At 57.5% G+C, this 23622-nt stretch overlaps 1 protein-coding gene, 1 long non-coding RNA gene and 1 other non-coding gene across 3 annotated transcripts; 1 reads left to right on the forward strand and 2 right to left on the reverse strand.

Moving 5' to 3' along the window:
* Positions 1 to 3875: 3875 nt before the first annotated feature.
* Positions 3876 to 10911, reverse strand: BLACAT1 (BLACAT1 overlapping LEMD1 locus). The gene has a single exon (XM_059875641.1). It carries the CDS (start codon positions 9826 to 9828, stop codon positions 9727 to 9729), a length of 102 nt encoding a protein of 33 aa, XP_059731624.1. The 5' UTR covers positions 9829 to 10911; the 3' UTR covers positions 3876 to 9726.
* On the forward strand, positions 4950 to 15705 carry LOC112441811 (uncharacterized). Its single transcript, XR_009490807.1, has 7 exons — positions 4950 to 6063; positions 6734 to 8859; positions 10904 to 11339; positions 11481 to 11585; positions 11770 to 12649; positions 13630 to 14865; positions 15467 to 15705. It is a non-coding gene; the product is annotated as an uncharacterized lncRNA (long non-coding RNA).
* A 932-nt stretch (positions 15706 to 16637) lies between these two features.
* MIR135B (microRNA mir-135b) lies at positions 16638 to 16732 on the reverse strand. The gene has a single exon (NR_030860.1). It is a non-coding gene; the product is annotated as a microRNA mir-135b (primary transcript).
* Between the last annotated feature and the right edge of the window lie 6890 nt (positions 16733 to 23622).

The raw sequence follows: 23622 nt of genomic DNA on the forward strand, positions 1-23622 counted from the left end.
TGCGCAGGGCCGCCTTCCCATCAGCAGAGGTGACATTCCCAAACAGCACTCATTACAGAGCAGACGTTGGATAGGGCTGGGACACATATTGATGGCAGCAGAGCCAGCCAGCGTCTGTCTCAAATCCCACTGCCCCTGAGAGAGCGACCCAGAAAGAAAGCGTCACAAGCGTCAAACCCGCAGGCCCCTCACTTTGCCTAGAAAAAATTCATTCTTGCCATTGCTGACATTTAAGGCGAAGTCACTCTCTCCACTGCTTGCAGATCCAAGGGGCCTTAGCTTCAGGCCTGTCCAAACGTTGACCAGCACCTTCCTTCCCGGGAGTGGCTATGCTGTGGATGCCCGTGTGTATGTGTGTGTGTTGTGGCGGGGTCGGGGGGGGGGGGTCCTCAAAATGACAGCTGGATCTGGAGCCCCAGAGGTCCTGCTTTATAGCTCGGTGGATCCAAGATGCAGCTAGGAGGGATGCCGGTTGCTGAGTTGGGGACTGAGGTCATCAGGGGCTGGGGCAAGGGCACTCTCCTTCCCAGGGGCACAGGACAGACCTCCATCCTGGCTCGGGGGGATGCGCGGTCACCCCTGTCGGCTCTGGGAAGGCAGGCATGGCCGGTTTGGGTGTCCGCGCCTCCCGAAGGTCGAAGCTCGGGGCAAAGCGGCCGGAGGATGAGGCTACGGCCACACGCCCGGGCTCAGGTACACACAGCCCCCGGGAGCCCCAGCTCCGAGCCGCTCCGCGCGCCCGCCGCCCGCGCTCCCGGCAAGGCGCCCCGCCCCCGCCCTGCTCGATTTTAAGCCGCAGCAGACGGAGCTCGACTTAAAAATAACTATTTTGACAGTTCGGATGTAAATATGTGAGCTGCGCGTGGGGCTGTTTTCCCTGCACACTCCCCCTCACCCTTCGCTCCCTACCCCAGCCCCAACTCGACCGGCGCGCCAGCGACCGGAGCGCGCCGCCTGCAGGACGCTCCCCGAAGTGCGGCGCGGGGAGCGCCGGTCCTCGGTCTCCAGCCCTGGAGGGGGGAGGGGAGGGCAGGAAGCGGCAGAGGGAGTGACTGGTCCTCGATAGCTCAGCCTGGGGTTGGGTAGGGGATGGAGAAGGTGAGAGGTGGGGAAAGGGAGGCGGGGAGGGCAGAATAAAAGAGGAACCCAGGCTGGGGTTGGAGGGAGGGGGGATGGGGGAGGGGAGGGGAAGGGAAGGTGGGGAGGGGAGGGGAAGGTGGGGAGGGTGGGGTGGGAAGTAGAGAATAAGTCAGAGGAACCGCGGCTGACTTTTCAGCACACCACCCCACTGTGCTAAAGGCAGTACATGTGTGAGATAAGGGCAAAATCTGCCATTCTTAGCTAACCCTCTCAGTTAACTCATTGAACTCGTGCTTTATGCCAGGCAGTGAGCTAAGTAAGCATTTTAGCACATGCTGTCTTTTGTTTGATCCTCAAAAAACATGCGGTGGGCATTATTATCTGCATTTTACATATGGAAAACAGAGGGGTGGGGTGACTGAGTTCTCTGGGCTGCCACAGCTAGTGAGGAGAACTGAGATCAGAACCCAAGTCTTATGTTCTTGCCCCCATAGCCAGCTGAGAGGAAGGGAAGTGGAGGCAGAGATCCACCCTTTCATAAGGAGGGAAACCGGAATTCAGACAGATGAAGTTACGCGTCTTCCTGGCCACCAACAAGCATCTTAGCTGGGGCAGGGCAGCTTTAGGACAGGCAACCCACGCCTCTCTCCCCAATCTCCTGGACCCTGGCAGTGTGCTGGGACATGATGGGACATCCTTTGGAAGGAAGCTGGGGGGAAAGTACTTGGAGAGAGAAAACAAGAGGGAAGGGAAAGGAGGGAGGAGGTCTAGAGAGTGAAGGAGCTTAAGTGTGCATAGACTGCACACCTTGGCGCAGAGCCGTGCCATGGGGGAAGCTCATTGTCAGAGCTCCCAGCCACCCTTTGCTTCGTCCCTCTTCCCCACCAGGTGCCCCCTGCCCCGTGACCACCAACCCATGCCACCCTGGGACCAGATGTCCACTGACGCTCCTGTGCTTTTCTCCTATCCGAGTGAAACCTGCTCCGGAAGACAGCCTGATGTATTCTCTGATGCTGTGGGGCAAACGCCTGATAACTGCTCAGGGTTCCCCTTCCTCCTGGAGGACAAGCCTCAGGGAGTCAAAGCCTGAAGAGGAAGAAATGTCAGACTCCTGGAAAGGAAAGGAATTTGGGAGCAACAGGGCCCACCTGCGACAGAAGAGGCTCTGTATGGCACTTGTTTGCAAAGTCACCGCATGTGTGTATAACCATGGGCAAACGTCCTGCTGCTGCTGCTGCTGCTGCTAAGTTGCTTCAGTCGTGTCCGACTCGGTGCCACCCCAGAGATGGCAGCCCACCAGGCTCCCCCGTCCCTGGGATTCTCCAGGCAAGAACCCTGGAGTGGGTTGCCATTTCCTTCTGCAATGCATGAAAGTGAAAAGTGAAAGGGAAGTCGCTCAGTCGTGTCCGGCTCTTAGTGACCCCATGGACTGCAGCCCACCAGGCTCTTCCATCCATGGGATTTTCCAGGCAAGAGTGCTGGAGTGGGGTGCCATTGCCTTCTCCTGCAAATGTCCTAGATGCTGGCAAAGAGAGAGGGGTCCTGGGATCTGTGCTTTGAGCATGCCTTCCTCTCCATCTTTCAAATCTCAGCTGGAAGTCCATTTCCACTGTGAAGCCTTGTCTGATCCCTCCCCACTCTCTGAACGGTTGAGAGAGTGTTTGGAGGCCCCTCTCAGGCCCCTGAAGCCTCAAAGCACTTTGCTTGTGCCCTGCATCTTGAATCCTTCAAGTCTTTTTGTTTTATTAAATTGTGAGTTCCTCAAGGGCCCAGACAGTGTGTGATTTCCCCGTGTTTCTCCTACGGCTCTTCCCCGAGGGCCTCGCACAGTCAGGACTCAAGTCTGATAGGACAGATTAATAGACAGCAGTATGCCACACACATTTCCCCACACGAGGGGCAAGGACTGGGATTCTGACAGCAGAAGCTGACACTCCAGCTGACTCCTGAAGGCTGAGCGGCGTGGGGCATTTATTTATCTCAGACCATCAGCAACCACCATTGCGAGCCTGTTACTAGCTCTGCAGTGGCTGCACCAGGAGAAGGGGCGGGCCGCCCCAGGGCATTCAGTCGGCTCTCCAAGCTGCAGCAGCCTGAGACACTTCAGTGCCCCCCTGCCCCAGCTACCCTGGGCGTCACAGGAGGTGACTCTGGGTGAGACCTGATGGCTGTAGCTCTCTGGCCTCCTCAGAGCCTCTTCAGTGATGATTTGAAATCGCTGGCGTTCTAATCAAAGTGGAGTTATGATATAATAATCCTTTTAAAAGACAGTTTTATTGATATATAATTCACATACCGTATGATATAATCATTCTTGTTCCTAATATTATGGCATCTTTCTCTCCTTGTAAGTCTGAAAATTCCCATTTGTCCTGTCAATAGTCCCGAGAAGTACACCTAAAGGTCTTTATTTCTCTTGTAAAAAATATAAGCATCTTCATAGCCATGTGCTCATGCTGTAGTCCCAAAGCACTCTTCCTGTTCCCCACGTCATCTGCTCCAGCCAGCTTTATCCCACTGTTTCTCTGAGATGCTCGGAGGGAGAAGGGCTGCCTTCCTCCAATTTCTAGATAGCACAAGTGAGGTTCACGGCCCAGGGCTCTGTGTGTCTCCCAAAACCTCCTCCAGGACCCCATCACTTCATGTTCATACTCCTCTTTTTCCCAGTCTCCCTTCTCCCCAACAGAGCTGGTGGAAATAAATGCTTAGCTTTTACTGCTGCAGTGTATTACAATGTGAAATAAACACGGATGCCCCATCTACCCTGACAACATAATTCATTTACTGCAAAGGGATATAATAAAAGTCTGTTTATTACAGCAATTAACAGAGCAGCATTTGCCGGCATGCTTTTCCGAGGCAACCAGGAAAGTGCTTACTCCAGGTGCATAGATTGTGGAAACCATGCATCTTGAGCCAAAATGAAACCCATTAGAGGCTAGGTGAATGGGTCCCAGCCACCCTAGAAAAATTAGCCATCCAGGAGTCAGTTCACCTCAGTGCGAGAGTATGACACAATACGATTGTACTTTACTGGGTTAAGACCTGGGACTTGTCTCCAGGAGCATGATCTTAAGGACATGCAAGAAATGCTCACTCTGAACCCAACTACCCCAGCTGGAGGGCTCAAATCTCACTGGCCTTCAAAGCGTATCAGTGGGGAAGCTTAGCACCATTGGCTCTCAGGGGTACCTTGCCACGGGAGTGGGTGGGGCGTAGGGAGAGGATCAGAGGCTGGGCCAGGGAGGAGAGGCTAAAAAAGCTTTTCATTAAACCCAGCCTTCAAGAGCATCATCAACAAGTTTAAGACTTCAAGCCTCTGGAGAGAGACAGCTGTTGAGGGGTTAGAGGGAGGGAAGGCGACAAACCCAGACTAGAGAATATATGCTAACAGGCTTTGGGCATGAAGACTGGACAAAGGTATGATGCCCAGTTGGCCCAGTTCTTTGGTGGAGGGGCAGAGGAAAGGGAGGAACCGTTAGGTTCCCTAGTGATGTCCAGTACATCTGATTGCTAACTAACCAAACTTAGCTCTCCAGCCCCTTTCAGGGGGCCAGGGGTTGGCTTGTATCAACAGGACATTCTTCAGAACCAGCTCTGGTTTTCCCAAGAAGGGCAGCAACCCCAGTGTGTGGGAAAAACTCATTGCAAGCAGCAGCTCTTCCTTTTTCTCTGGAGCAGCCTCTCAGGGAGACCATGGGGAGTTTTGATCTCACTGAAAACATAAAACTGAGTGCGTAAGCCAGCCAGAAAACAAAGGCTCGCAGGTGCAGAGGAAAACTGCTGTCAGGCAGTCCCCCTGGCTGAGGGTGGCCCAGCGGGCTTTTGTTCCCGCCATTCCGCTTTCCCCTGCCAGGCCCCTGGGAGAAGGTGCTGCAGTGAAGGATGAGGGCAGAAGCCCGCCTGGCCTCTCTCTGGAACAGAGAGTCAGAGCTTTGAGCGGCATGAACAATGGGATAAAAATAGCAGCGTTGCCATGGCAACGAAGGCTGGGAGAGTCCTGAGGATCTCTGGGTCCTGCCATCTCCCCCTCCAGCCTGCCTCCCACCTCTCGGGTGGAACTCAGGGATGGGCAGAGGGAAAAGGGAAGGCTGCCCAAGGGGAGGGAGACAGGAGAGTCACACACTAGGAAACCCCTGAGCTCTAGAGCCTGAGGTTTCCGCCAGAGCCTGGACTGCCCAGTTTGGGGGCTCTTGGATTTTTAAATTTCTTCCTCAGTATAATAAGTCCAGGGTAGCCCCCATACTGCACCCTCCTGGTGGACGGTCCTGACCTTCTGGGCTCCCCTGTGAACAGCCAAGGTTACTTTTAAGTCTTCACGGTCTGTGGTTCTGATCCCAGGCAGGACTGGCCACAGCAGCCAGCGCAGCGCGCACTGAGGGGGTAGAGGGTTAACGCCCCTGTTTCTTCGTTCAGTGCCTTGGCCTTAGGGAACTGTGTGTCTGGAGCAGGGTGAGGGCAGGACCACTCCCTCTTGCTCTTGCTTCTGTGTCTGAGGGGTTGAGTTTGCTCTTTGGAACAGATTCTGGTTCTTGGTTCTGGTGGTGGTGTCAGCTTCATCACCTGCTGGATACAGCGGCCACCTTCACAGTGAACATCACGCTTTCTGGACCAGCATGCCAAGGAGTCCACCAGACCCAGCAGCCTGAGATTTCCTTCTCTGGTGAAAGCCCATCTTCATGGCTATAAACCAAGTGTCTGTCTGCAAAAGTTCAAGCCACTGCTGGGCACATCTGATATAATGTACGCCTTCCTATGAGGTAGGGAGGAAATGGATCTGGTCACCACCTTTCTTGGAGGCCCGGAGAGCGGAAGCGGGCTGCCGAGGTCAGGAGTTAGCCGTGCGGAGCGTGGGGAGATGCGGGCCACAGCTCTCCATCCAAGGACAGTCAACGCCCCATCCCAGAGCGCTGGGCAAAATGCACGTTCAAGTCTGTAGACAGCAGATTGCAGCCTGAGGCACTTCCCCTTGCAGAAGGCAAGGTAATAACGTGGGCCGGGTCAGTCAGCTTGGAGATGGGGCTCACCAGCAGCTGTGCAAGGGGTTGCGTAAAGTGCGGCAGGGAGCAGACCCTTGAGACCCATCTGCAAGGTGTGTGTGTGTGTGTGAGAGAACGTGCACGGAAGTGGCACTCGGGATGGCCCCGACAGGGCCTGGAATTGGAGTCCTGGCTACAGGAAGGAGACAGAACTGCAGGGTGTCCTGGCTTTGAGCTGGGGGCCGGGGCGGGCGGGATTCTAGCAGAGGCTCTGGGTGCCTTGGCTTTTCCTCAGTCCTCCCACCTTTTCTTAGATCCACCTTATCACTCCCATCCCCCGTCCCCATATTTGCTACATGGACAAAGCACTCCAGTGGGGGCACAGGAAATCTGCCAGTGCTCTGGTTCCACAGCCCCGGGCCCCACTGACCTCCCAGACCCACAGAACCCTGGAGTCTGGAGGGAACTTAGAGGACATTAGTGCAGTTCTCTCTTTACAGTTGAGGAAACGGAGTCCCAGAAACACAGCATAATTAGCCTAAGGCCACACCACTGTCCGTGACCAAGCAGGGCTGGAGCCCAGGAGTCCTGGTTCCCAGCTCGATGTTCTTTGCATCCCACTGTGCTCACTTGTACATACTGCACTTAAATTACTGCTTTTTTCCTCAAAACAGAATAATCTCCCTGTACTGTCCCATTGACTCATATGCTCCGGAGAAGGAAATGACATTCTAAAAAAAAAAAAAAAAAGACCTGAGACAAGAAAAAGACCCCTGGGGGCCCTCCGGCCAGGGTCCCAGACAACAGTCAAGTCATGGGAGACTCAAGCACCCTTCACGTCTCTTTATCCTGCCGCTCAACAGCCCACATGGAGGGGAAGTGCGCCTGGGGAGGTCTCCCTTTGACAGACGGGGATACTAAGGTTTCCCACGTGTCCACAAGGACTCATGCCACGCGGCAAGGCCAGGAGGCCCGACCCCTCCTCAGAACCATCACCTCCTCAAGGTGGGGTCTGGGAGAGAACGCTGGACTGGAGGGAATTGGAAACGGGGAGGACACAAGTACCACCTGATCTCTGGGAAGGAGACTTAGGGCCGGAAGCAAGGTGACAGACCCCGCCCCCCTCCACACACACACACACACACACACACACACACACACAAGGAACAGGAGGAAGAAGGGCCTGGGCTCCAAGTCCGCTGACCTCCCTCCCCCCGCCCCCCTCCCCACCACACACACACAAGGAACAGGAGGAAGAGCCTGGGCTCCAAGTCCGCTGCCCGGGGAGCGTGGTCTGTGGATGCCGGGGCTGCTTCTGCCTTGTGGGGTGAAACCCGTGCCCTGGGCTCACCTTCGAGACTCTGAGAGGAGTGAAGTCCCCGTTTCCCTGAGATCGAAACTAAGAGACAGTAGACGGTGGGGTAAGCTGCCAGGAAGCTGCCGCCGCCTCCTACTCAGCTGTTGGGTTGCCTCAACCTCAGCGTGGGACGGAAAAGGGGCCAAGGCTTGGAGGCGAGGCCAAGGGCAGCTGTCTGCAGGCACAGCTGGGCCGTGACCTTGGGACCTTTCCATGTTTCCAGAGCGGGGGCTCAAGGTATCCAGTATCCCTCCAGAGCCAAGGGAGTTCCCCTGGGGGAAGCAGCTCTCCCCAAACCGGCTCACGGCCAAACCCCTGCAGCTGAAATCCCTGCCGGGCCTGAGAGCAGAGAAGCTCTCGTTCACCACCCCTCCCGCGTGTTCCCCACTCTCCTGACCTTTCCTCCAGGTCAACCCGTGTGGTCAGGACAGGACACCCAACACCTCGGTCTCTAGGGATACAATTTCATCCTCCGCCACAGAAGTGACTTCGCTGGGGCTGCAGCCTCGCAGGCAACTGCCAGAGCTGTCTCCAGCCACCCGGAGGGCTCTGTGGCCTCATACCAGGACCCTGGGAAGCTTCTGCCTCATCTGAGGCCGCTACTGTTCAGGAGGCCGAAGAACCAGGGAGGTTTTCTTCTGTCCCTTGCGACCCCAGTGGCCATTATTACTCCTTCCTCGAGGGAAGGATTTGTTTATAATTATCTGGATGTAAAAGGAAATAACAGATTGTAGAGGGCTGGGGCTCGGCGGTGAGGGCAAAGGAGGGTGCTGGAGGCTGGGAGGAAAGAGATCTTAAGCTGTGCTCTGGCCTTGCAAAGAGGACCTGGAATCCACCACATCTGCTCAAAGCTCAGGAAATGCCCCTGAGCGTGGGGCTGGCGGGACAAAGGCTGCCAGGATGGCACATGCCCTTGCTTCCAGAAGAAACAGCAGGTCTCCTGCCCTCCCCCACTACCCAGAGATGGGCACATTCCAAGCAGAGGGTGCACAGCCCCTTCTGTGCTGACCCTGACCTCCTCTACCCAGGTCACTTGTTATGTGTCAGCAAGGCTATTTTGTCCCTGGATGCAGAGTGTGTTCCTGGGCTGAGTTGTTCCAGTGACGAAGTAGACGGCAGACTCGCTCAAGACGCAGAATCTGCTTAGCGTGCCTCAGCTGTTGGCTTCGCTGTGTGTGACCCTCTAGCACCTGAGAAGTCCAGACACAGTGACAGAAGGCCAGGTTTCATCAAAACGAGAGGACGCAGGAAGGCAGGCAGAGAAGGAAGGAAACGGATTTTCCTTTGCTTCCCGCCTCCTGGAAACAGGCTGGGAGTGGGGATAGATTCTGACCCTGAAGATAGGATTAGGGGACACGTCCAGGAGGGTATCAGAGTGTCCCCTAAAGGCACCACATGCAAGCATTCCCCGCTATGGCTTCTGAGAAGACAAGGAAGGGACAGGTGAGTGAGGCGAGAAGACGGGAGAGCAAAGGAGGGGCTCGGTTTAGTGCAGGAAAGGGGTCCCTCGGTCTGGGCCCGGAGGGCAGTCCCTGAGGAGGCCCCGCCATATCTGAGCTGCCGTTGAGGAGGCCCAGTGGAGGCGAGTGAGGCCAGGCTGGGCGGAGGTGGGCTGGAGGGAAGGCTGCACTCCATGGTGGAGGAGAGTGGGGCAGAGGACAGGCGGCCCGCTGAGCTGAGGACAGACGTCTGTCTCTGTCCCTCCATGTCCCTGTCCCTCTACCGCGCTCAGGGGGCCTCCCTGCGGCAGGGCCCAGCGGGACGCCGGGAGGGTATGGAGGGCAGGGGACTCAGCTCCTGGCCGCACTCCTGCAGAGGTGGCTCCAGGCTCACGTCCTGAGATCCCAGGGCAGACTCCATCCTAGGCTAGGAGGGGTCTGCCTCACGCTTCGACCTGCTTGAGGCTTCCCCGGGGTCAAAGCTGCTGGAGTTTCTCTGGCAGAGAGGCCGGTTTCCTATTTTGCAGCAGCTCTCCTGGCCCCAGGCAGTATGTCCCTCATGGGAGTGGTTGCTCTGGGCAGAAGCCTCCAGGGCAGGAAGATGCTTCACTCTTGGGGCCTCCCTGGGGCTTCTCTGACTCTGGAAGGCCCACAGCAGATCCTGGGCTTCCCCTGGTGTGACCAGGGTCTCTCTTCAGGGAGCTCTTGGGACTGGAAACTCAGGGGTAGGAGGCCAGGCCACACGGAGGAGGCTGTTGTCTACAGGTGAGATGGGGTCAGGGGTCACCTGAGAAGAGCCCCGGTCAGAGGGAGGCTTCTTGCTCCAAGCCTCAGCCAGGGGCAGGGGCTGAAGAAGGGCCCCCGGTTCCGCTCACACCGCTGTTTCCCGCTGCCTGTGAGCTTCCTCCTTCTTCCTCTTCATCTTGCAGAAACCGTGGAGGCCACAGAAGCAAGCGAAAGTGAACTGGGGCATGCCCTGGGCCAGGCCGGGGACTACTCACCAGAGATCTGCAGGGAAAGGCAGAGGAGGAAGGGGGTGGGAGAAAGGCAGGAGAGAGAAGCAAGCTGGGGTTCACCCCGGGGACCCCCAAGGCTGCAGAGGCCCCGTGGGGCCTCTCCCGGCGCTGAGGGTGGGGCCAGTCACCAAATGGCGGTCTCTGACAGCTCCTCGCGTCCTGGTCTCTGTGGAGCTGAGTCCCGCCTCAGACTGGAGCCGGGCGAGCCCAGGGAGAGGGGGCCCTGGCTGCAGCTGCCTCGTCGCCGCCCACCCTCGGCCTCCCCGTCCCCGCACCTGCGGCTGCCTCGTCCACGCACACCTGCGGCTGGGGGCAGGCAGCATGCCAGCTCAGAGTGAGCTCTGCGCTGTGCCACCGCGGGCATCGGGCGTCCACCGGGTCCTCGGGGTGTGTCCACCGAGACACACAGTCTCGCGATCCAAGGGCGGCCTTCGGGGGCCTTGAGGGCAGCCCCTCAGCCAGCACCACCCGACACCTGGCACTGAGTCTCGGATTCCCTGCGCCCCTCACAGCCCTGATTTGTCTGAGGCCCTTTGGGAAACCTATGGGGCACAAGAGGCACTTCCCCTGACCAGCCCGAGTCCACACCCTCCTCAGCAGAGAGCAGACAGTTATTTCAGCACCCTGGGCTATTTTATTGAGCACTAGGCAGGGCAGAGGGGTGGGGGTAAGAAAATGGGGTAAGGACAGGGCTTCTTCCCTGGTGCAAAAGTCTCAGCCTGAAGTACAGGCTGAGGCTGGATCTACCCCACTGTACCCCTATTCCGGCTGACACGACCCTTGTCACAGGAGGCAGGGGCCCCTCTGGGGTTGGGAGGGGTCATGGCTCCTCAAGGCCAGCTCTCAGTCTGTGAAAGTACCCCCTTCTCCAAACAACAAGGCCTCCCTGGCCGCGGCCACCCGCAGACGCCTGTAGCTCGCTTCTCTGCCCTTCCTCTGGCCCTGGAAGAGCAGAAGGGACAAAGGAAAGCCCCCTGCATGGAAGTCAGGCCCACACACCGGGCCTGCTGTGATCACTTCTCTTTTTGCAAGGAGCGCCAAGGACAGCCCAGATACTGCGAGGAAGCGGCTGAGAACAAGCAGGCCCGCGTCCCTGCCTCGGCCCCTCCAGCTGTAGACAGAGCCCGGGATGGCCAGCCCTGAGTGCTGGGTGCCCGGACTGTCTCCATCGTCTTTAAGGAACCTGGCAGGGCCCAGGTGGTGGCTCTCCGGAGAGTTCCACGGGTCCTGCCAACCTTGCTCCTCTGAACAAACTTCCTTCACGCTTCTCCGGGCAGAGCAGAGTGCCCAGCTGGCTGGCAGGTCCTCCCTAAGCACAGCACCCACAGCGGACTGGGTCCTGTCGGGATTCTCTCCTCCCTCCTGCGCTCAGGATCCCGGTAATGCGGATAATGACTGTAATGAATAGGTGCAGCGCATTTCCAATGGCCAGCTGGGTGGGCAGGAAGCCCAGCTTGAGTCAGCATGGGTAGGTAGACTGGTTATTTAATCACCCGCTTTCCAGCACCAGCCACACACCCACTCTTCTGGAGTATATATAGAGAGCAGAACACAATCTCCAGGATATATATAGACAGAGCCGAGACACAACTACTATATCTATCTCCAGATTCCTCCCGTGACAAACCTAGAGACACAGGGATCTTAATGGGGGCTTCGGCGGCCTGGGCTCTATTCTTGGCTATGACGCTGGCGTGTGTATCACCCTAAGCACGTGAGTGTGCCTCTCTGGGCCTTCATTTCCTCATTTCAGTGTTCCAGGAGATTAATCAAGGTTTAACAAATTAGACCCCAAAGCTAAGGGGCTGAAAGGGAATCCCAGCCTGATCAGGAAGAGGGCGAGAGTCGGGGTTCCTTTTAACCAGTAATTGTTAATGCACACACTTTCTTTGCTGCAGGATGTGGAGTGTATCACGGGTACTATGGACAAAGTTCAGGAGAAAGTATAGGGGAGGAAGCAGCAGGCGAAACAACTTGATCTGGGGAAGGAATTCACAACGGAAACAAGTCGGGAAGTACCTTTGACCGTGGCTCCCTCACCTCCACCCTCACAGTCTCTGGTCCCAGTGTTCAGAGATCCTTTTCCATCCCCACCCTACTTCCCTTCCAGTGCCTGCTTTCTTCAAAACAGCAAAATGCACACAACCACCCCAGCCCCAACACGCACTCCTAGCTAGGCCTGTGACTGTGCCTCCCAGGGGTCCTTTGGGGAAGATGAGAACAAGCTGAATGTTCTGCACCCTGTAAGCAAGGTGGGGGATGGGGGAAGGAACCAGGACCTACACGTTAGAGAAAGCAGGGTTAAAAAAGCCACTCAGAGCTAAGCGAAGGGCTGCAACCTGGCTCTCCAGGTGTGGATCTGGGGACTGCCTCCCTGGGAAAGCCAGGTCCTTGTTTCTAAGGGTGGAAGGTGTATCGGGGGAGCCTGGTTATTCTGCTCAGGGCTTTGACCGGAAGTGCCTGGCTGGCCTGCCATTCTCTCCTAGGGCATGCAGGGTCTTCACTCCAAGCCCTTTCAGCACCAAGTCCCTGGGCATCCCCGGTGTCCACTCAGTGTCTGGCCTGCTGAGAGCCCCTTTCCTCCTCCCTGAGTCCCTCTGCCCCACCGGCAGGAACCTGGGTGCCCTCTGTGCCCCTTCCTTCTTCTCTTCACAGTAGCTGGAGGGCTCCCCGGAGAAGCCAGACCTTGAAGAACCTCCTCTTCCTGTTTCTAGGGGGAAAGGGTCTGAACGTTTGAAATGAATGGAGTCTGAGAGTCGTAATGACACCGGCGGCGGGGTGGGCATTCCCCACTCATGTATGTGATGGAAACTTCCCTTCCCACTCTGCAGCCTTCCCCTCCAGCCTCAATTCCCCTGCCCAGGAGGGGCACGGAGTTGAAAAACAGCTCCCAAAACTCAGAATAGGAAGGAAAGGGACGTGAACACTGGACAGATGCCTGCTCTCCCATGCTAGGCTGCATCTGACTGCAAGCTGTTGGCCTTGGTTTCCTTCCCATCCTCCTCCCTGGCTGGACCCCAGCTCAGGTCCAAGATGGTCTGGGGTACCGGGCAGACCCATACCAGTCAGATTCTCTGCCAGTCAGCTTTGTGGGGGCTAAGCAGAAGCGCTGCCCACCCCCAGATCATCATCTCCAGCCAGGAGTGTCCCCGCCTCCCTGCCGACCCCTTCCCAAGCCCTCACCCCCCTTCACTCCGAGAGGACCATGCAGACACCCTACAGGGTCTTCCAATTCCAGCACCTTCAGCAGAAACGGGGCAGTGGGTCAGAGAGGGCTTGAATGGTGGAAGAACCAGAGGTAGATGGGAGCCAGAGCTGGCCAGAGACTAAGGCGAGGAGAAAGCCAGGGTTCCAGCGGGCAGACCACAAATTCTTAGGTGTCTCAAATTTTGGTAATGTCCTTCACCAAGGTGGGCGGGAGTGGGGGTTGGAAGGACAGGAACATATTTACAAGTGTTGAGACAAGCCTGGAATTCTCTGACAGGCTAAAAAGGGATATATCCCTCCCCACCCCCTCACGCCCCCCACCTCCTGAAGCAGGGTAGCTTCCAGCAAGGCACTCCCGTCCGCACTCTGCCCCAGCCCCACCCCAGGTAAAGGGCAGAAGGGGAATGACCCTGAGAGGAGGGGTGCTCTCAGCCTCCAGAGTACTTCGGAGCGCCGCCCCCCACCCGTTGCCCCTCCCCAGCTCCCCTCAGCACCGCGCCTTTGTAATTAAAATATGGATTCACCTTCCCTCCCCGCGCCATTCATCACAGGGAAGCAGCTGCGGCTTAGCAGACCGGATTTGGGGGATTAGATCGGCGCGGAGCAGACACACCAGGAGAGAGAATTAAAGGGGAGTGAACTGGGATTTCTCTCCACCTCCTCCCCTCTGCCTCTCCCTCCTGCCACCCCAGAGCCTCACACCCCACCTCTTCCCCCTGAGTCTGGCCTCTGTAGGTTTCTGGGAACTGTAGTCTCCAGGCTGTGTTGATAAATAAGGCAGGCCAAGGGTGGGTGGTGGCACAAACTACAGATCCCAGGCCTTCTTCCCAGAGTTGGCAGCGGCAGAGCTGGGCACCAGCCTCCTGTCTCGGCCTCCTGTCTCGGAGAAGTTCAGGTCTCCTTGGAGATTAACTCCTTCTTGGCCTGCTTGAGACCGCGTTCCAGCCTCTGGCTCACTGAGCCCCTGGAATCTGAAGCCAAGGTCCCCTCTGCCTTTGCTGACTCGCCCAGGGCAGCCCCCACCCTTGTATCTTGCTTGCCCGCTTGCTTACAGAGATGGAGGGGAAACTCCATCAAGCTTTCAAAACTACAAGGGCAGCCCCTCATTTACCAGTAGTTCTGGGGAACTTGGGGGCCTTAGGAGCTCAAGTGGTCAAAACACTAACAGTCTTGAAATGTCTTTATGCCCTAGCTTCCAGGGTCTTCCAGGCCTGCTTGTCTGAGGGTGGCCTACCCCCAGGGTCATCACAAGAGTGACTGGGGTCATCAGCATGACATGGTGACATGGGCCCCCAGATGTCAAACCTTAACGCCACCCCCTTCTAAAGATGGGACAGAGACTTTTTTTCGATAGTCTTTGCATTCAGAAAGCAGAGTTTTAGAAGTCCAACTCCATTTCCACTAAAAACGGGACAAATATGGCCAGAGAGATTCACTTGAATCTCAGCAGCATTAAGCACGGGCCCACTCTCCCAAGGGAGGCCTTATGCTGGGTAGCTCTGAAGACTGTGAAAAAGACTTAGATTGCTCAGAATATTTTAGGTTTCAGCAGTCTGCAGGCAGAGGACTGGATAGATGCAGACTTCTGATCTGCACGTCGTCCGGGAGAGGGCAGGAGGCCAGCTCGCCTATTCAGTTCAGTTCAACGATTATGTGAAATATTTAACTGCCTATCTCTTCCAGGCCTGCCCCACTGGCAGGGGCCAAGAGACAAAGAAGAGAAAGGAGCTGCAGTTTTGTAACTCCAGAAGCACCCAGCCCCAGGCTCTGCAAGGGGGGACTCTCCGGTGAGTGGTGGGCTTGCTCCTGAGCCCGTTAGTGGCTTCGACCCCTCCCTCCTGCTCTCCCGGTTCAGGATTTATTCAGCAAACATTTACCCAGCAACCCCTGCTAAGAGTCTGCCTTGCTGGAGCGTCAGAGAGGGATAGTAATCCTTGAAGGGGTCATCTGTCCCCTTCTTCCCAGGCCCAGCCCAGTGTCCGGGGCCTTCCTGGCAAATTGGGCAACAGGATTCCTGGGAGAGACTCAGCTTAGGCAGGAAGGGGACACTGCTCCAACCTCTGTTAATCTAGGAGACGGGGAGCTAGAGGGAGCAAATCAGGTGCCTGGATGTCCTGGAGGAAGAGCACCACAGACTCATGGGAGGGGGGCGGGGGAAGGAGATGCCGGCCCCCGCCCCCACCCCCACCCCCCGCCCCGATCTCTGGCCAAGGGAGCTCAGGGGGAAAGTGGGGAGCCCTGGCAAATCCTCATCCCGGTTCCTGCACCGTCTAAGCTGGGGCAAGAGGGGAAGTGACTGGGATGAGCCCCAGCAAGAACCCAGCTGCCTCGGGCTTTCTCTCGCTTCTCCCATTGTTTTCATTTCCCCCCTCACTTCTGATGGAAAAGGAAAACCTGGATGATTAGAGCTGCACCTGGGGGCCACTTGTGCCTGGTGAGGAGAGGCCCGGTGTGAGGCAGCGCTTTCCCATGCCCTCGGCCGTGGGCTCTCCCGGCACCCAGGATGACATGGCAAGAGCATCTATTTGAATCCCAGCCCCGCCCCTTTCCAACCACACAAACTTGGGCCAGTTCCTTAGCACCCTGTGCCTTGGATTTCCCAGAAGTAAAATGGGATAATAACAGTATCCTTTTCATGGGGTTGTTTCCAGGATTAAATGAGTTAGTCCAGGTAAGTTAGAATCATGCGTGGTACATGGCAGGTAAATGCTGGCCGGGGAAATTAAGGGCTCTGAGACATTATAAGTAGCTTGCCTTCTGATTCTCAATACCAAACAGATGACCCTCTGATCCTTCAGTGGTCTTAGACAGACCGGGGGCTGGAAGAAGGACCGAGGAGAAGGTGGTTCCTCTGCTCTCTAGCCAGTATTTCCATCTGTTGGCGTCTTTCAGGATGGAGTCAGGCAGGTTAAACACAAAAGCAGAAAGAGCCCTGGGGAGCCCGGCAAGAGGCATGACAGGCAGGTGGGTGGACGGAGAGCAGGCGCCATCCGGAGACCCAGAAGGAGGGCGGTAAGCGCCTGGACTGGGCAGGAGCCCAGGCCTGGGCACCAACTCACAGCCTTCCCAGCTTCATTCTGTTGCCTAAGCTCTCTCAGTTCAACCCCTGAGAAGTCCTGAGGTCTCTCTCACACAGAAAAAGGCTGAGGATCCCGAGCTGACAGGAGGCGTCAGCAAGGCCAAGAAGCAGAGGCCAGAGTGCTGTGTGGCCCAGCACCCCGACTCCAGCCCCCGCCACCCGCCGATCCCTGAGAGCACAACAGGCCTCAGGAACTTGGCAAAGGGAGAGGCACCGGCCCAGAGAGCCCTGCACCCCTGTGCACCCCTGCACCTCTGTGCTGAGGGAGTCCTCCCTGGGGAATCCCTCGTCCAGCCTCTTCTTATCAGAGTGAGAGACCGAGTCCAGAGAGGGGAAGTGACTTGGCTAAGGTCACACAGCCTCCCGATCCCAGGTTACCAGACCCCCCACATGCAGAGCCCCCTCGCAGGGCCCCCTCGGTACCTGCTTTGTGGCTGCCCCCAGCCTGGTCCTGGGGGAGATGCAGGTGGTGCGGGAGTAGGCGCGCGCCCCTCACTGTAGCCCATGGCTTTTAGCCCTACATGAGTTTGGAACAGTAATCACATAGGAATGAAAAGCCATAGGCCACAGCAGAGCTGGGGGGAGGGGGCTGTCCAGCGGCAGGAATCTCAAAAGGGAGCTGGGGGTTTCTGGGGAGCGCTCATTCATCTTCCCACAGACCCACCCGCACCGCCATCGCCTCCCTGGATAGGATGTACAAGGGCCCCCCAAGTTACATTCTCTTACCATCCCCCACCACCTGCCGGGGCCTCAGCAGCTTTAAAGCCATCCCAGTAATGAGTTTCCAGCTCTTGCCCTACAAAGGCCCCACACAATGGGTCTCACACTGGGGTATGAGGAGGGGTGGCTTCCTGGCCATAAAGGACCTCCTCAAATGTCCTTAATGAGCCTCCAGCCCCCTGCCCAGGGTCCTTAACTACCTCCTCCTCTAGAGAATAAGGCCGGATATTTCATCGCCACTGCTGCCTGTGCCCAGGACCAGTCCCATACTGGGCTCTCTCCTTACAAAGCTTAACCCTTTCTAGTCCAGCCACCGGAAGCAAAGAGGGCAGAGGAGGGCCTGGGTTTACAGGCATGAGCAAGTTTCTTAAGCAACCCCAAGGCTGGGGGCCAGCCCACACTTCCTAGACTAGTGCGGGTGGCTAGCAACTGCATCCATTCTTGGGTGGCCCCAGAGTTGGGGAAAGGGATCTGTCTTCAGAGCTCACTGGAGGCAGGGAAAGGCCAGACCTCGAAATCACCGCAGCCTAGGGCAGCTAGCTTTGGAGCCATCCCTGGGCGATGCTGGGGGAGAGGGCTCCTGGTATTCTGCCTCTCTCACTGGAAGGATGTGTGGTTGGCCAGGCACCTCTAGAACTAGGGTGAAGAGCTCAGCTGAGATGAACCAAGGTCTCAGGACCCCAGAAAAGATGCTCTCGAAGCCCAAGTACTGTGTCTTCACTGCCTTTCCCGTGATGGGTCAGTTGTGGGCATGCATCAGCCTTGGAGGGCACAACTGCAGGGAAGCTCCAAGGGGTTCAGATCCTTGAGCTGGCCTTGACCTCGCTCAGGGACCCCCAGCAGGACGGGAAGAGGCCTCAGGACCGGATCCGGCCGGCCCTGTGTCTGCCAGGGAGCAGCAGTACCCCCACGGCAGCCCCCCACCCAGCCTCGGGGCCGACTCACTGGCTCTCTCCTGCAGGACCCCGGCCAGGGTGGCCTCCTCCCGCTAGGCCACCCGCACGCCCCAGCAATCCACACAGTGCACCCCAGCCTTGCCCAAACTTGGGGGCAACCTCTCACCTGAACTTGGGTCATTGGCCCCAACCCCAGAAGCCTTTGGTTTCCCTGCCCTTCCTCTCCCATGGGGCCCCAAACCCAGGCTCGGGACCTGTAAACACCTGTGGGCGCCAAGTGGCATGCCCGCAGCCCCCTCCCAAGGGACTCTGGGCCCTGGGCTGGGGTCCAAGGAGCTGCTCACCTGGTGGGCCCAGTGGGGCCCCTTGTCCGAGGCAGTCTCCCTCACATCCCTGCAGAGCCACTTCCTGCCTTCCAGCAGCCACTGACTCTCACTTGCCCCCAGAAGCTCCAGGCCCAGCCCCCGCGGGCAGGCCTGCTCCCTCTGCCCACCCACCGCGGCCTGCCTAGCGGTGCCCAGCTAAACTTGACTCCTGAGTGGGGACCCAGCCGGCCGCCCCCGCAGGGGCCGGGATGGGGGCAGGACCAGGAGGTCAGGTATTCCTTCAACCCTGACTCGGGCCTGGGTAACAAAGGTCTCATTGAGCTCTCTGGCTGTCTGGTCGGTGAAGCACAAACCTCTTGTATCTGCTTGCTTTTGATCTCACTGCCTCTGAACCAGCCATGTATTACTCACGTCCCCCCGCCGGGCTATTGGTGTGGAGGGGCTGTTTGGTCTCCTCCCTCCCTCTCCACCTCTTTTCTCTCTGTCCTCCCCCTGTTGCTCCCCTCCAGCTTTTTTATGGTTTAATTTTTGGCAGGAGACCTGAGGCAGCTCCCTGGGGGCCCCCTCTCCTGCCTGCCTGCCCCTCCCCGTCTCTGCAGCCCAAGCTCCTCTCTACACTCACCCCTCCTCCCTGGGGCCCCCCACATCCTCTGCCCCAGCACTGCCCAGCGGCCTTCTGTCTCAGAGAGCCTCAGACCGGCTCAGGGCGGGTCCTGCCCTCGGGTTCGCGGGCCACAGCTGGGACCCAGGGTTGGCTTGCCCACTGTGGGCACGGGACAGGCTGAGTCCTGGGCCTGCCAGCCCCAGCCCACCTGGCAAGCCCCTGGTAAGCTCTGGAGGTGGGCAGCCCCTCTCCACTGGTGTTTCTGGGGCCAGAGGATTGGAGGGAGAGGGAGGGGAAAGAACAGATATCAAGTCTCAGGTACTGGCCTGTCCAGAGCTCCTTGGAATGTGCAGGAAGGGAAGGAGGTCCCAGGCCTCACCTGCTTTTCTGCTTCCTCCAGGCTTGAGAACCTGCTTTCTGCTGAAAGACCACCACTTGCTGAGAACCCCAGGGATTCACCCTCAAGCTAGGGCCACACCCCCTCTATTCCTATCTCCTTTGTGGCTGCCTCTGAACCGTCTGAAGCTCTGTGTGGGAGGGTGAAGACTGGGTAGGGCCCAGGAAACTCAAGGAGAAATACACAGAAACCACCCCACAGGGCAGTGGCCTCCTTTGTCCTGTTCCCCAGGACAGGCCACTCCAGGGAAAAAGACAGTCACCTTTGCGGTCTGAGCTCTCCCCAGAAACGCCAACAGACGCTAGAAACACCAGGGAGCCCTGCGGGTCCCCCACGCCTACACCCGTGGGGGCTTCCCCCACTCCTGGCCCCTGGTATTCCCATTCAGCCAAGCTGAGGATGTGGGAAGCTTCTCCTGCCACAACAGAGGCGCCATCCTTCCTGCTGCTGGCTCCCATCGTCCCTCATGACTCCAAACATTCTTGGGCCTCCAGTGAGAAGCCAAGCCTGCCACCGGCCGCCCAGCCCTGCTCCTGTCAGCACAGCCTGGGCCTGGAGGAGGGTATGGGGGGGGGGAATAAGAGGGAGTGAATGGAGGAGACAGAACAGAGGAGGGGAGGAGACAGCAATGGGAGAGACAGAACAGAGACACTGAGAGAAACTGAGAAAGAAAAGGAATGACGTAGGAGAAAAAAGAAAAGGAACTCATATTTTATTGAGTGAAAGCTATGTATCATGCAAGTGCCAGGCCCCTGTTAATTATAATCATTTGGTCATGCAAACGCTATCGTTCTTCTTCCCATTTGGTAGAGAAGGAAACTGAGGCTTGCAGGAGCTGGGTGGGCATTCTGCTCTTAGAAAAGAGGGCAGGAGAACGCTGAGAGAGAAAAAAGGAGCAGGCAGGCAAAGGAAGAATGCTGACCACGAGGAAAGTGGAGGGCTGCAGTGGGAAACAGGCAGAACAGGAGGAAGCAGAGAGGGATGGGGGAGCTGGCTGCTGGCTGATGCCCGGCTCGTGGGAGCAGACCTGAGGTATTCCTGACCTCCTGCCCTTCCCCTCAGGGCCATCTGACTGACCAAGCGCAGACACCCTGAGGTGTGCCATCCCCTTGCCAGTAATGAGTCCCCTGATGCCCACTCATGGGGCAGAACAGATGTCCGGAAGCCTGGAGACTGAAGCCTGTCTCACAGGGGAACAGGCCACAGCAGCTCCCTTGCTGGGAGCCCCCAGTCCCACCATTCCCTTCAAGAGCACACAGCAACACTTAGCCTCAGCCCGCACTGGGGCCCTGGGGCTGGAGACGGTTCCAGCTGAACTGAAAGCAAGGGGTGTGGGATGCAGACTGGGCTCAGCCAGAGAAACGAGAAGGAAACTAGAACTCCAGCGGGGCCAGTGTGCTGCCAGCGAAAGCCAGACACGGTGCAGAACCACTTCTCAAGCTAGGTGCAAGGCAGGCACTCAGAACCAACACGCTGGTGGGGAAGGAATATTTGCACCTGGAAGTAAGTTAGAGCAAAACTTACTTCCCATCAATTCCAAGACACTGAACCCACACCAGAGCTGACTTCTCCTAACTTTTCATAGACTTTTGTACTTTGGGGGGGAGCGGTTTGGATCCAAGCAGCCTTGCCTCTTCGCCCATGGTGGGACATTAGGAAGTCTGATGGAGGTACTGAACGGCAGGCGGTCACTCCCGCGTGAAGAGTTCACTGGAAACACAATCACCATAAGGATGTTGGCTGAATGGTGTCGGTACGGATTTGTTGAATGAAGGAAGAAGTTTGGAAGCAAGGGCAAGAGATCTAGGTAGTCCCATGGTTCAGGCGTGGTATGTGTGTGACGCTCCCTCATGCCTGTATTCTCTGGGGGGAGACTCCCTGTACTGGAGCAGGTTGTGGGTGGGGAACTCCACCCACCACAAGGGAGGGAGGGTCAAAGTACTTCAGAGAATTTGTAGGGATTTGATTCTACTGCCTCTGTCCCAAACGGACCTCCAGATTTGGAGCTGCAATTGGACTGCTGCAGTCCCGAACCAGAACTGACCCACATGGACCTGGCAGTCTCCTGTGCCTTACCCTCCAGACCTGAGCCAGCCCAGCTGCATGCTTGCTACCAGAGCAGCATGGCCATCCTATTATTACCCCAGCTTTCCCCATGGCTCAAATTTCCTGTTTCCCAGCTCCATCTCTACTTCAAAGTGTGACCAGCTCGGTTCCCACTTAGTCACTGACTTGGGAGCCCCTGCCCAAGGGTTGGGGGGGAGGGGGGTGCTGCTCCACTGAGCAAGAAAGCAGAGAGGTCAGGCACGAACTTTCTTTTTCCCAAAGGCTTCCTCTAGTAGTCTCAGGAGCCCCAGTTCTGAGCCTTCTTGGGCAAAGACAGGAAGCTTCCCGCCTGGTGGCAGGGTCCCTGGGCTCTCAGGCAAGGAGAAGCCAGACCTGGTGACAGCCTCAGGCGACAAAAGCACAGTGAAATTAGGGAAGTAGAGAATACAGGCAGAAGCTGGGGGGCAGGGGGTGGTCCCTACAGGCTTGACACCTCTGGCCCCTGCATCTGATCTCTAATAAACTCCAGGGCTGGGCTTGTCAGAGACAGAACGCTGTTAAAGAAAAATACAATAACAGGTCATTGGCAAATTCATAGGCACGTCGACCTGAGCAGTTGGTGAACATCAAAAGGTTCCAGGGCCTTGCCCAGGCCCTATTCCCCCCCTGACTCCTTTCTTTCCACGCCTTCCTCAACTCACATAAGGCAACGGTGGCTCCTAAAGAACCTAAAGAACAACATGGCTAGGCTCTTCCAAACCGCAGTGGACCACCTCTCAGAGAAGGAGGCAGGCAGAGAGAAAGGATGGGAGAAGGTTTAGCACACATGCACCAAGCTCAGAAGAGGGGACAGGCGCCGTGCTGGGTGCAGGGAGACGTCGTTCGCAACGTCACGGCCGAGCAGGCAGTCCAGTGGCGAGACAGGCCCAGGTGTGTGTGCGCACGACTGCATTCAGCCCCACAGCCCTACCCTGCTCCTCCCCACCCCCCAGAGTCCTCACGCTCCCTTTGGGGGTTAAACTGAACTTGACCCTTCCCCCCAGTTGAGGGTGGGTCCTGCCTCGTCATACCTTCAGGAGAGTGGCCTCAGCTGGACATTCTCTGTGTGTGTTCAGGTGTATGGGAACGGTGAGCTGTTCTGAGTCTCAGAGGGTGCCCAGCACCACCTGGAGGAAGTTCTGCCCGGTGTGTGGTGTGTGTGTGTGTGGGCGCGGGTGTGTGTGTGTGTGAGGGAGCTCCTCCTCTCTCTCCTGTGACAGGCCCCGTGGGGTGATGGGAAGGTGGAAATGAGTGACAGACACAGAAGCTGTTCCCAGCCCCAAGCTCCAGCTGTGTCCTCCTGGAGGCTGGAAACAGGGTTTGCAGGCCACCAAAAGCTCCCCAAGGGGGCTTCTTAAAGGACAATCATTTCGGAGTTCTCTGGTCCTGGGGCTCCGGTCTCAGACTCAAAAGAGCCAAATTTCTCTCTAAAGTCAGCTTCTTAGAGGCTTGCTTATGTTAGGCTAAGTTGTTCACCGGCAGATGAAGATACATTGAAAAACCACCAGGAAAAAGTAAATTCAAACCTGAAGAAGAATCTGTTAACGAGGGTTGAGAGGAGAAGAGCAGGATACTAGAGCTTCCGAAAGAAGGCTATGGAATGTCCGTCAGGAAGGGAGGATTCTCCCTCCGGCCCCCAGGCGCCCTCTCCTGACCAGTTCGGCAGAGGCCGGGGCTGGGGGCCAGCCGGGTTCCAGGAGCACCCCGTCGCTGACCCTGTCTCAGGAAAGGAAGCCGCTCTCCCCTGCGTCGCGGCCTCCCCAGGCCCCACCCAGGCCGGCGTTCCTGCTCCTCTCGGGATGCGAGGTTGAGGACCCAGGCAGGAAAAGGATCCAGGGCCAAGAGTTGGTTTTGCCCAAGGAAATGGCCTCTCCAGCCTACCGAGCTGGCTCTTGAGGACTTCTGCCCCAGAGTTCCAGACACCTCTGCTTTTCCTGTCTTAGCGCCAAACAAATGCACCGGGGTCACGAAGTCCTGATCCTGGGCTTGCTCACAGCCCCTTCCGCCATCCTACCCTACAGCGAGGGGAAAGCAAAGCGCGGAGGCACCCGGGTCTCTCCCAGCCGGGAGAGGGAGACTCGGCTCCCTCAAGAACCGGGGCTCCAGCTCCCTCTCACACTCCCCACTGAATCCCACCAGGAGCAAAATCCTTTAAAGGGAACAAAGACAATGCGGGCGGAGCGGGGGGCTTCCCTTCCGCGGACCCGGGGCGGCAGGTTGACGCAGCCCGGGGCTGGTCAGCGCCGGCTTTCAGGTGAGTGCCTGAGCCCGCAACCTGGGGTCCGCCCAAAGCTCAAGAAGCCCTCATCGCTCAGCCAACCCCCCCGCCGCCACCCCCGGCCAAGAAGAGGGTCCTCCTCAGCCTCTTGGCCCTCAACCCGGCCCAGGGGTTTGCAGCACTTTCTGCCTATTTGTTTTCGCTCAGTACTCACAGTTC

Source organism: Bos taurus, chromosome 16 (genome assembly GCF_002263795.3).
Source record: "Bos taurus isolate L1 Dominette 01449 registration number 42190680 breed Hereford chromosome 16, ARS-UCD2.0, whole genome shotgun sequence".
NCBI lineage: Eukaryota > Metazoa > Chordata > Mammalia > Artiodactyla > Bovidae > Bos > Bos taurus.

Excerpts from the sequence above, each read along its gene's own strand:
- BLACAT1 (XM_059875641.1), bottom strand. The coding sequence starts at position 9,828 with ATGCCCCAGTTCACTTTCGCTTGCTTCTGTGGCCTCCACGGTTTCTGC.